General features: G+C 33.2%; 1 protein-coding gene across 4 annotated transcripts in view; it reads left to right on the plus strand.

Annotated features, from left to right (window-relative positions):
• LOC111057558 (protein kinase C and casein kinase substrate in neurons protein 1) overlaps positions 1–12,921 on the plus strand; it is an 87,746-nt gene that overhangs the window by 59,256 nt on the left and 15,569 nt on the right. For 2 of the 4 annotated variants that reach the window (XM_039438785.1, XM_039438787.1), the window contains exons 3-5: positions 675–823; positions 7,788–7,976; positions 10,175–10,186. In XM_039438785.1, the coding sequence (XP_039294719.1) occupies positions 675–823; positions 7,788–7,976; positions 10,175–10,186 (350 nt within the window). The remainder of the gene's footprint in view (positions 1–674; positions 824–7,787; positions 7,977–10,174; positions 10,187–12,921) is intronic. The other 2 variants (XM_039438786.1, XM_039438788.1) reach the window with 1 other exon arrangement.

Below are 12,921 nucleotides of genomic sequence, written 5' to 3' on the forward strand. Positions count from 1 at the left end.
GAACATAGTAGGTTTATAATATAAAAATTCGATTGCTCTAGGTCTCATCCCCTGGGAAAACTCGCTGAAAGACACTAAAAGGATAATTATTATTCATCCTTGGAAAAACAGCTGATAATAATTATTTCGTCGTCTGTTGATGATGGAAGTGAGTGAGTTCATGTGTGTGGGATTGTGTCAAAATTATGACTCAGCTGTTGAACTTTTGTAATCATTCAATCAGGTACTTAGTGCCGGTTGCAAAAAAGCCGGGTTATTTTCAATCATGATTAATTCCAGTAGATCCATCTTTTTGAAATGGTCTTCTCTGATTTGGTTCACGTGAAATTAATCAGGACTAAAATTTAACCGGCTTTTGTGCAACCGGGCCTTTGTGAGGGAAATTTTTGCATTCCTCTGGGAATCAAACTCAATTTACTGTGATTAGATAGAACATTTCTGTATGAACTATAAAATTATTATTTCTTTTTTCGTAATACATGTTTTATGCCTGAGTACTCCAGAGCGAAGCTCGGTCCTCGATATTAAAAATAAATTCCAAATAAACGCTTACTTATCTATCTTATTCATACATATTTTTAAATTTAAATTAGAGTTTATTTCAGTTTAATTAAAGTTTAAATTAAATTTGAATTAAGTTGTTATATTTTAAATAATTATTTTTCTAATTTCAGGTCCAGAATACGGAACATCGGAAGCAGCATGGAAAGGAGCCCTAATTGAATCAGACCGATTATGTGACCTTCATGTGAAGGTCAAGGACAATCTCACCAATGAAGTCATACAGAAAGTGAAGAACTGGCAAAAGGACACCTACCACAAGGTACAATCACCCACCAATCACTACTCTTGACTAAAGACATGTGCTTTAAGTCAGTTCACAAAGCCATATATCCACTAAGGGTCGTTTGCACAGTCAGAGCTTGAACTGAATTTAATTAGTTGTTGGCTTAAACTCAAAATGTAACACATTGTAACAAACGAGACTTGATACGGATTTAATCCAGTTTAAAATGAAATTTAGTTTAAACTGTCACTGTACAAACGGCCCTAAGTGATGGCTAATTCATGTTCTATGAAGTTGTAGTTTCCAAATCAAGGCAGTTCACAAAATCAAGTCCGAAGTCAGTTCAATAAAGTTCAATAATCGAACTTATAATTGAATAATTATTATTCTCAAAAATTGAAGAGACTTGAGATTTTGTCAATATTGCACTTTATTTCTATAAAAATTATTTGCTCACACATCATCAGCTGCACTAAAGCATGATCCTGTAAAATAATAATTTTTTTTGAAATATTGACAAAATCTCATGTCTCTTCAATTATGGAAAAGTTCCACAGCATCAATATTCACTTTACAAACTTTATTCTCAAAAAGTCAAAAGTTGTTAAGTCAGATTCTGTCCTCAATTATTATTGTCAAGTCCAGCATTCAACGCTCTGCGAGGCTTTCTCACTATAGTACATATACTATACGCCATATACTAAACAGGGTGGGTGAAAAGTCCGAGGACAGCTCAATATCTCATACACAAAGGTAATTTGACAAAATGGTGGATCCAAGTTGGCGGACCAGATTTTTAAAGCTATAGTAAAGCAGTATTTGCAATTTGTGTAGGATCCACAATCACACCCACCGACAAATCAGCTTTGTATATGAGATATTGTGCCGTTCTCGGACTTTTCAACCACTCTGTATAATAATCTCCCAGTCATACATATCGATAGATCAATAATAATACAGAGTGCATTGGGGGAAGTATTTTAATTTTAATCAATTTTTGAAAATAGCACTGCAAAATGAAGCAATGCTTGGTAGTAAAGTGTAAATGTGGCTGTCAAATAATTTATGACTCCCTTCAATGGCGGTATTACAATAATTTGTGACGTTACTGGAGCTGACCACCCTCTCAAGTCTTTTTGTCCATACTTAATCTGTAAGCATGATAAACCACCAAGTATACTATGGTCAAGTGGAATACTCAATAGTATTTTGAAGTTTGACACAAGTACTTTCACCTCGAGTTAGTACTTATTATGAAACAGGCCTAAGGTATGCAATGAATACCAAATATAGAGAAGGGATCGGATCACTCTCCTTATGGCCAAACTTTTTGCATTATTTCATTTGTTTTGTATGCATCAACTGTCGTCCCTGTCACGTTTACTTTCTTTCTTCTCTTCTTTTCTATCTTCTCCTTCTTTCATGGCACGTCCTTGTGTGATTAAGGTGGTCAATACATGGTTGCCAACTTGAAATATTGCTCAGGTATTCATTGCATGCCTGGCAACTTAACAAATGACGAAAGTTGACAGGTGATACTGGTTATCTAATGAAGGATGGCTGAAACTTTTGATTAGCTAAATATGTTGTCCAATTTGTAAATTACACTCAGAGTTTACATAATGAAAATATTGTTTATTAGATGGAGTTATGAATTTTGAGTCTTCCCTACCACACAACCTTGACAATACCAGAAACAGTAAAAAGTAGATACAATAAATTAAAAAAATGTATGGGTATAGTCATAGAGAAACAATAGCATAAGTAGATATCCCATGGTATAGGGTGTTTATGTCGTAACTTTTTCTGTTATCTCAAGCCGATAGTCCACGTAGTTATTTCCCATAAAGCTATCTGACGCTGGCAGTCTCTCATATTGTGCCGTTCATACAATCTCAACCGGCCAAAACAGTAAAAATCGACAGTAATCGGCTTGAGATAACAGTAAAAGTTGCGACATAAACGCCCTATACCATGGGATATCTACTTACGCTATTGTTTCTCTATTGTATAACCTAGTTTTCGTATCAATTTTTTCCCCGAGTACGTGTCAGGAAGAGAGGATATACTTATTGTATTTTCCTACAGTTACGTTGAAAAGTGGCCATTGCTGCACTGATTACAGAACGCAAAGAATCACTTTTCCGCTCTAGTGCGGGAAAAATTTTTCTGCACTCCAGATTTGCAACATGGCAACGCAAAATACTTAGTAGGTTATATGGAGCAACAGTGCAGCAAAATCAAAATGAAGTTGGTAACAGTGACTGCTGTGGCTGCTATAGTGAGCAGAGGTGCAACGAAGCACAACGCGCTAATTATCATTCATTATATATTATAACCAAGGACAACGAGGACTTTAGGATTTTAGGATTAAGGTTTTATCAATAATAAAATTACATAGAAAACATTTGATGCATTTCAGGCAATTTACCCATAATTACCCACTTTTCATATTCAATGGTAACTGTAGGAAAAACTTAATGTGAAATACGTGCACAAAGTTCCTCTGCTGCACTCAAGAAACCATTCCGCCCTCGCCTACGGCTCGGGCGTAAACGTTTCTTTCGGTGCAGCAAACTGTCACTTTGCGCACTAGTTGCACAAATAACTATTTCATACTCTGAATTTGATGTAGAATTTGTTTAATTAAATGGTTCTCAACTTGTGTTTCAAGACCCATATTACATTGGGACACCAGGCTGGGACACCAAGTGTCCGAGAGAGTCGCGGGGCATTAGTTCGTAAAGCGTCTATTACGCTAGGTATACCAGCCAGTACGTTGGGCTGGGACACCAGGATTGGAGAGTGAGGTAGCATTTTTTCTCTCACCTGGTGTCTCACTGGTTTTCCAGCTTACTTCAGACAATATGGCCACCTCTGGTGTCCGTCCCACTGGTGACCGAGGCTGGTGTCCCAATGTAGTACGGGACTGAGAGGCTGGGCTATTATTCTTTAAAGCTGCGTACACATATACGCGCCTCCAACCCGCACCGAGCACGCTCCGCCCTCGTACCGCCCTCATTCCTCCATCGCCCCCGCACCCATCATGAACATTACGGAAGATGTTAGATCTTCTCGCGTTCCCCGGTCGAACCACTGTTGCTCCCCGGTCGATCATCAATCGCTCTGCTGGAGTGACGTTCGGTTGCGGAGCAGAGCGAAAGTCTGTACGCACCTTTATAAAGCTTGTAACCTCTCTACATATAATAATAAAGAAATCTTACTTTTTGACATACTTTATAATATGTTCAACGTGTTTTCTACATTCTTCAAAATTACAACTAATTTAGGTGTGTGGTAGAAAATGATATCAATTTGCAATCATAAAAATTATACTCAACAATATTGATTGCTTTCCATGTGTGAATCATTCATTCATCTGTGAAGAGCTCAAAAATATAGATTTTATTTCATTTAAATAGCTTGTTGAAGGTGATTGATAGCTGATCTTTGAACTTCAAATGTGTATCTTATTCTTTTTTACAGTAATTTAAATGTCAGTTTTATCACTCCAGATTTGCAACATGGCAACGCAAAATACTTAGTAGGTTATATGGAGCAACAGTGCAGCAAAATCAAAATGAAGTTGGTAACAGTGACTGCTGTGGCTGCTATAGTGAGCAGAGGTGCAACGAAGCACAACGCGCTAATTATCATTCATTATATATTATAACCAAGGACAACGAGGACTTTAGGATTTTAGGATTAAGGTTTTATCAATAATAAAATTACATAGAAAACATTTGATGCATTTCAGGCAATTTACCCATAATTACCCACTTTTCATATTCAATGGTAACTGTAGGAAAAACTTAATGTGAAATACGTGCACAAAGTTCCTCTGCTGCACTCAAGAAACCATTCCGCCCTCGCCTACGGCTCGGGCGTAAACGTTTCTTTCGGTGCAGCAAACTGTCACTTTGCGCACTAGTTGCACAAATAACTATTTCATACTCTGAATGTGATGTAGAATTTGTTTAATTAAATGGTTTTCAACTTGTGTTTCAAGACCCATATTACATTGGGACACCAGGCTGGGACACCAAGTGTCCGAGAGAGTCGCGGGGCATTAGTTCGTAAAGCGTCTATTACGCTAGGTATACCAGCCAGTACGTTGGGCTGGGGCACCAGGATTGGAGAGTGAGGTAGCGGTTTTCCTCTCACCTGTTGTCTCACTGGTTTTCCAGCTTACTTCAGACAATATGGCCACCTCTGGTGTCTCTGGTGTCCGTCCCACTGGTGACCGAGGCTGGTGTCCCAATGTAGTACGGGACTGAGAGGCTGGGCTATTATTCTTTAAAGCTGCGTACACATATACGCGCCTCCAACCCGCACCGAGCACGCTCCGCCCTCGTACCGCCCTCATTCCTCCATCGCCCCCGCACCCATCATGAACATTACGGAAGATGTTAGATCTTCTCGCGTTCCCCGGTCGAACCACTGTTGCTCCCCGGTCGATCATCAATCGCTCTGCTGGAGTGACGTTCGGTTGCGGAGCAGAGCGAAAGTCTGTACGCACCTTTATAAAGCTTGTAACCTCTCTACATATAATAATAAAGAAATCTTACTTTTTGACATACTTTATAATATGTTCAACGTGTTTTCTACATTCTTCAAAATTACAACTAATTTAGGTGTGTGGTAGAAAATGATATCAATTTGCAATCATAAAAATTATACTCAACAATATTGATTGCTTTCCATGTGTGAATCATTCATTCATCTGTGAAGAGCTCAAAAATATAGATTTTATTTCATTTAAATAGCTTGTTGAAGGTGATTGATAGCTGATCTTTGAACTTCAAATGTGTATCTTATTCTTTTTTACAGTAATTTAAATGTCAGTTTTATCATTCCACATGTATATGGGCTATAAATTGAGCAATTTAATAACTTTTGAATGTGAAGTGATAATGCATCACAACATTGACAATTGAATGAAAGCCAGTTTGTGTAATTGTTGTTCTTTTTTATAGATGTTGAGAAACTTTGTCTTTGATCGGGTAAAAAAATTTGCTCATAATTTACATCTCGCATCAAGCTTTCAGAAATTTTGCCACTGTAATAGAGATTTTAAAATTTTATAAAATGTGCACCATTTATCCAAAAGTAATTAATGGAATTAATTGAAATGAAACATGATGTTTCATACAACGTAGTTCAATAATTCATTTTCATTAGATTTATATCCTTTTTTGTTTAAAGTTCAAGTTTCAAAATATTTTATTTTTAATAAAAATTTATTAATAGATCAATATCATTTTGAATTAATCTTATGAAAATCTCACTACAAAATATGAATTAGCATAGCGAAATAGGCTTTGCACACAACTAATAATATTTAATATACAAATCACCATTTTTTTCGCATGCTGTTTAGAGAATATTTTTTATACTGAAGAATATTCTTCATATTATTCCTTATCAAAAGTTGCCCAAAATAGTTGTGATTGCATCCTCTTGCAATTTGAAATTATTAATTTCATTTATAGCAGACATTAGCATAAACCTGTAGAAGACATTGAAAACTGCTTAAGCATGATACGATTTTAGTACAAAATAGTTTTATTTTCTTAACAACATTTCATCAGAGTTCATTTATTAGCTGCTTTCAAGTCTGTAGCTTATAAACACATCAACGTTTATTATTAGTTTTCTAAATTCCATTACTTGTAGCCCAAATAATATATATGGTACAAAAATATTCATCAATAATATATTCTTCTAGTAGAACTTATCAATTTATATTTACAGTCATATTGATCGATTTTATTCATTAATAGGACTGAATTTATAATTTTCAAAAAAAGATTAATTTTTGCTAATAATGACCAAAGTACCTCTTCATTTTTAGTAAAATAATGAAACTCATACTTATTTTAAAAATAACTTTTCTATTCGTACAGGTCATTAACATTGAGGATCATCATCATGAGATAGCCTATTATCAAAGATTAAAATATGGTATATTGTCACTTGCTGAAGATGCATCTGTTTCCATATTATTTTGTATTAACTATGTTAGATATTAGATAAATTACTCAATTCTACTTCTCATCAATTAGAGGTATTGAATAAAGACAGATATTCCATGAAAATACTAGAAGTAAAAAATTGTTATTTTTTAGTAGAATGGTGTTTGATACTGTCACAATCTATATGATTTTTTTGTTATTGTAAAAAGTTAGTGACAATTTCAACAATTTTTTCAGTTCAATTTTTTTGACGATATAGCAGTCTAGTTTTGTGTAAATAATTATAGAAACTACCACTCACGTAGGGGAGCGCTCTCAAACATGACATCACTATCTTCAATACTCTGTGTTTTCCACAGTATTTTCTAGACTGCTATTTTGTCAGAAACGTGTTTAAAATGATTCTCATCTACCAGCTCGTAATGGAAAGTTAAATTAAGAATATTACTGATAGTACATTACGGATGTCTACCATCAACTTCATCATATAATGAAGTTAATGATAACAAATTACATAAATAAATGAAATTATGATTGGGGATAACAACATACATAGCCCAAAACCGTTCTTCAAAATTTTGATTAAAAAGTATCATATTACCTTTAACACTACTAAGAAAGACAAAAACCTAAAAACCCCAAATAAAACAGAAATCGTTTTCATGTTAGATAAATTATGATCATAGATGTGTATATTATAGGCTATAGGTGTATTATTATCATGGCTTCCATATTATCTCATACCATATAATCTCAGGTGTAAAATCACAAATTATGTAATTAAAAAAAAAATTATGAATGGTGAGAACAACACACATAGCTCAAAACCGTTCTCCCAAATTCTGATAAAAAATGTCGCATATCACCTTCAATACTAAAAAGACTGAATAAATAAAGACTTATAAAACTGAATTTGCTTCCATGTTAGTTAAACAATGACTATGTTATTAGTGGGACTAATATCAACTAATATTAATGGAACTTATTAAGTACTTTTTATTAATTTGTGTATGTTTTGTTTGCAGTCAATGATCGCTATCAAGGAACGAAAGGAAATGGAAGATACATTCAAGAAGGCGCAGAAACCGTGGGGCAAACTACTGCAGAAGGTGAACAAGGCAAAGAGCGATTACCACGCGGCGTGTAAAACGGAAAAATCCGCCTCTAACCAGGAGAGAAACGCCACTGGTGATAGCTCTTTATCTATGGATCAGGTTAGTTTATCTCAGATACCTCTCTGTAGTTCAATTCATTCAAGTTTTCTTCGTATGTAATTCACATTTCATAATTTCTTTTCACTTTGTTTTATTAAGGCTGTGCAAAGGCTAAAGATAAACTTTCTACTGGTGACATTTTTCAAAGTTTCTCCATTTGTATATCATCAAGCTATCAAAATAAAAAAGTTTTCTCAGAAAAACATTTTTTTCCGATCATTGTTTTTTTGAGATCTGAGCACCTAAAGCTCAAATTTTTGGGACAGAACATTTCAAATTCGGTAAGAGATAAATCCATGAGATTCAGAGTATAAATTCTTCATGGTATTTTTGATTTAATAAAACAAAGATGTTTTGAAAATATTAATTTTTGAGAGAGTTATACAATTTACTAAAAAATGACAAAAAGTAACTCAAAAAAAGGTTGATAGGTAAGGTAGGTAGGTAAAATAACTTTATGAAAAATTGATATTTTCAGGAAATTTCTGTTTTATTCAATCATCAATACCATGAAGAATTTTTCCACTGAATCTCATGGATTTATTTTTTACCGAATTTGAAATGTTCTGTCCTAAAAATTTGAACTCATATCTCAAAAATTAATGATCGGAAAAATATGTTTTCCTTTGCACAGCCTTAAGAACTGTTTCTTGAAACTGTATAATAATTATTTCAAACATCCAATTAAAGCTAGCTATATTAATATAAATAAGGGCTCTGCTACTGCAAATACTGACCAAAGAACTAAATAGCAGAAAATTTGATGAATGAAACTTCCTCATTTTTCGACATTTCCATTCATCAAATTTCCTTCTGCTATTTAGTCCTTCGGTCAATATTTGCAGTAGCAGAAGTCCTTAGTTTTATTTATATAGCTTTAATTGGATGTTTGAAATAATAATTATACAGTACTAATATTCCAGCAGTTGGTTAAACTGCAATTTCCAATAAAATCGTCCAACTGTATCTTATTTCTTATTTTTACTCATATTTATCAATAGTTTTAAATAGTCTTATAAATGCACATTCTGAATTAAGATCTCTTGTCATTGTTTTGGGATCAACAATATGTGTGTTTAACAGAGAAGGGAATAAACCCTTTTTGGACTAATTTTTAATCAAAATTCGGGAATGGGATAGTAAGGGCTACGCATGTTTTATCATCTCCAATCATTCTCTGATATTCATCAGAGAATGACATGTGTGTGTATGTAATTGATGAATAAATTAATAAATTAAGTATTTTAATAGGGCTACTTGAAAATGGCATGAGTGCTCGAAACTATTTGTGTTTGTGTAAAATATTATGAAAAGGTACTAGTATTTGTTGAATGTTATAGATGTTGTTTCCCATGACGAAACACTTGATTATAAGTCAGTTGAAATTACGACATTATTTGTTTCAAAGTTTTTGTCACAAATGCACATGAATTTGAAGGCTTGGCCATACAGAGATTAATCTGAGCGGCGTTAGGTATCTATATCATAGATATCTATATCTATATTATCCTAATGATCGCAGTCTGAGGCCAGGCCCTAAAATAGCTTCTTGATCTTTTATATTTTTCCACTTTTCTTCTGATAATATTATGTTTGGAAGAGAACACAGGCATTGCCCAAAAACTGTTCTTCTTCCGAATTTTGATAAATTAATTGTTTTGGTCTATAAAGATTGGGTTGTTTATTTATTTACTTTATTTATTTTGGGTTGTTTATATTTAAATATTTACGTCCAATTTTTCCACCAAAAATATGGGAACTGGAGATTTTGAATTTAGTAGTATGAAATACTGAATTGAAATTTAATATTCTATAAAAAATTCTCAGCAACCTTGGAAAAATGAGCTATTTTCGAAACCAAAGTACACAAGTGAAGTGTAGATTAAATGAAGCCAAAAATACACAAACTTACTCACTGTTATAAACATAGGAAGTTTGTGTATTTTTTCTGGCTTCAAATGTTTTGAAACAAAGGTACCTATGTTTCTGGCGTACCAAAATAAGAATTTCTTGGATAATAATGGAGTTATTATATGTATATTATGAGTTAGCATCACAAAGTTTGTTACTCACAATCATATTTATAGTATCAATTATATTCGCTATTAATCAATTGTAACTAAGGAAAATATTAAGTTTACTTTATTTTTATTACTACTTGTATCAATACTATCTTCTTTTTTCGTTTCTTCTTTCAGAGGGCGGCCTTGGTGAGATAAGTTGTAGAATTTCAACTTTTCTAAAAAAATGTCTGACTAAATTTTTTTCTAAAGCCTGACTAACCTATATTTCACCTGGCACTAATTTCACTTATTTCCTTGTATTGTAACCAAGTTTTCAGCATTTTCAATAACCTTGTGTAATATTCCCTTTTCCACAATAATTATAAATTATGTAGATGAACAGTGATGAGATATAAATAACATTAATGTTTCAAATTCAACCAATGCTGACACTTGAAAGGGAATTCCACTATAGCCATGTGTGTTGTCAGCCCTATAGAAAAATCATAGCTTACCTTTCTTCTAATTTGTATACAATGTTGTCCTTATCTGGAACCTTTGATGTGTGTATTTATTGCGTTGTGCCCCTGTTTTCTCTACAGCTTTATACTGTTCTACTCCATAACAGCTTTTCTAGTACAGTATCTCCACTAAATTATTCAATTTCCCCAAATACTTCAATCTTCAATAGTATATTAAAGCACAATATCCTGGTTTAATGTTGCTTTTATAGTTATTTTCTCTTGTTTTGTCTGTATAACGCTTTAAAGATATGGATTCCTAGGTTCCATATAATATATATTTGAAGGTACAATATTTTTGAAGGTGTCTCAACCACCGACAGTATTTATTACATTTACTAGGAACTAGTTCCAGTTGTTGAGATGAACAACTCTTGTTTGATCTCTTGTGATATCACAAGAGACTGAAACTACTGAAACTATTCCCTCATTTTTTATTTAATCTATTTAATTCAATAAATAAATAATGGTTTTGTGACAGCTTCAAGTCTGTTTTTCAAATATTTTAAAATATACAGAACCTTTACTACTACATAATTGACCAATTATAAAAAAATGAAACTACAACACAATCTTATTTATCAAGCGAAATCCAACTTGTTTAAGAACCTCCAACCATACCACTGTAACTATTTTATGCTTAATCATATTATGTGTAAATTCACCGTCAAAAATGATAATTATCCAGTAATTCCATATCACAAATTAGTACATTAGAACTATTTAGATCCTTTCTTGAAAATTTGGGGTTATCTTGGTTCTATTCAAGTGAATCAATCAATTTCTTAGAGCAGTTGAACAATAACAAGTCTTCTTATGTGTCATTTGTAAGAAAATGTGTTGTTTATAAAAGTTTGTTTAAAACACTGAATGAGGAAACAGACTATTGTGTAGTTGAAAGGAAACTGTCTATCATCTAGTTTAAAGGGAACATTGTCGGACTCAACTAAGAAATTTTATCTTTGCATAAATGTTTTTTTCCATAGTCTGTATAACATCATGTGCAATTTTCAATTATTCCATAATCCTATGTTGGTTAAAATTAGAGCTATCGTGATGAACCTCTTACCTTCATTAAATTCATTGAAAGGAACTTATCAGTGGTAAATTCTTTTTTATTGTTAATTCACATGAATACAGTAAACAATCAACTACTATGAATCATAGATTGAGTTTTATAGGCTTTCATTTTATGACAGACTGGCACACTGTTAAACGAGAGGATGAGGGCACTTGGAGCATCTATTAAAATGGAAAATAAATAGTAGTAGACAGATTACTACATAAATAACCAGTTTTTTGTTTTATTTCGTTATTCATTCAAAAAAGTGTTGTATCAATTAAAATCAGGCAATAAAATTCTTAATTATCTCTCTGTAATATAACAATAAATGTTTGTATTCCATCTCAATTCCATCTCTTGTTTTATCAGTATAACGCTTGAAAGATATGGATTCCTAGGTTCCATATAATATATATTTGAAGGTACAATATTTTTGAAGGTGTCTCAACTACCGACAGTATTTATTACATTTACTACGAACTAGTTTTTTTTGGTTAAGATAAACAACTCTTGTTTGATCTATTGTGACATCACAAGAGACTGAAACTACTAAAACTATTCCCTCATTTTTTATTTAATTCAATATAGTTATTTGTGCAACTAGTGCGCAAAGTGCCAGTTTGCTGCACCGAAAGAAACGACGGCTCGGCGGAATGGTTTCTTGAGTGCAGCAGAGGAACTTTGCGCACGTATTTCACATTAAGTTTTTCCTACAGTTACTATTGAATATGAAAAGTGGGTAATTATGGGTAAAATTGCCTGAAATGCATCAAATGTTTTTCTGTGTAATTTTATTATTGATAAAACCTTAATCCTAAAATCCTAAAGTCCTCGTTGTCCTTGGTTATAATATATAATGAATAATAATTAGCGCGTTGTGCTTCGTTGCACCTCTGCTCACTATAGCAGCCACAGCAGTCACTGTTACCAACTTAATTTTGATTTTGCTGCATTGTTGCGCCATATAACCTACTAAGTATTTTGCGTTGCCATGTTGCAAATCTGGAGTGCAGAAAAATTTTTGCCGCACTAGAGCGGAAAAGTGATTCTTTGCGTTCTGTAATCAGTGCAGCAATGGCCACTTTTCAACGTAACTGTAGGAAAAATAAATAATGGTTTTGTGACAGCTTTAAGTCTGTTTTTCAAACATTTTAAAATATACAGAACCTTTACTACTACATAATTGACCAATTTCATGTCTACTTTTGCTATCGACTATTTATAGTATACTGTAGTACATAGATACACATTTCACTCAATCATAGATTGAGTTTTATAGGCTTTCATTTTATGACAGACTGGCACACTGTTAAACGAGAGGATGAGGGCACTTGGAGCATCTATTAAAATGGAAAATA

Source organism: Nilaparvata lugens, chromosome 12 (genome assembly GCF_014356525.2).
Source record: "Nilaparvata lugens isolate BPH chromosome 12, ASM1435652v1, whole genome shotgun sequence".
Classification (NCBI taxonomy): domain Eukaryota; kingdom Metazoa; phylum Arthropoda; class Insecta; order Hemiptera; family Delphacidae; genus Nilaparvata; species Nilaparvata lugens.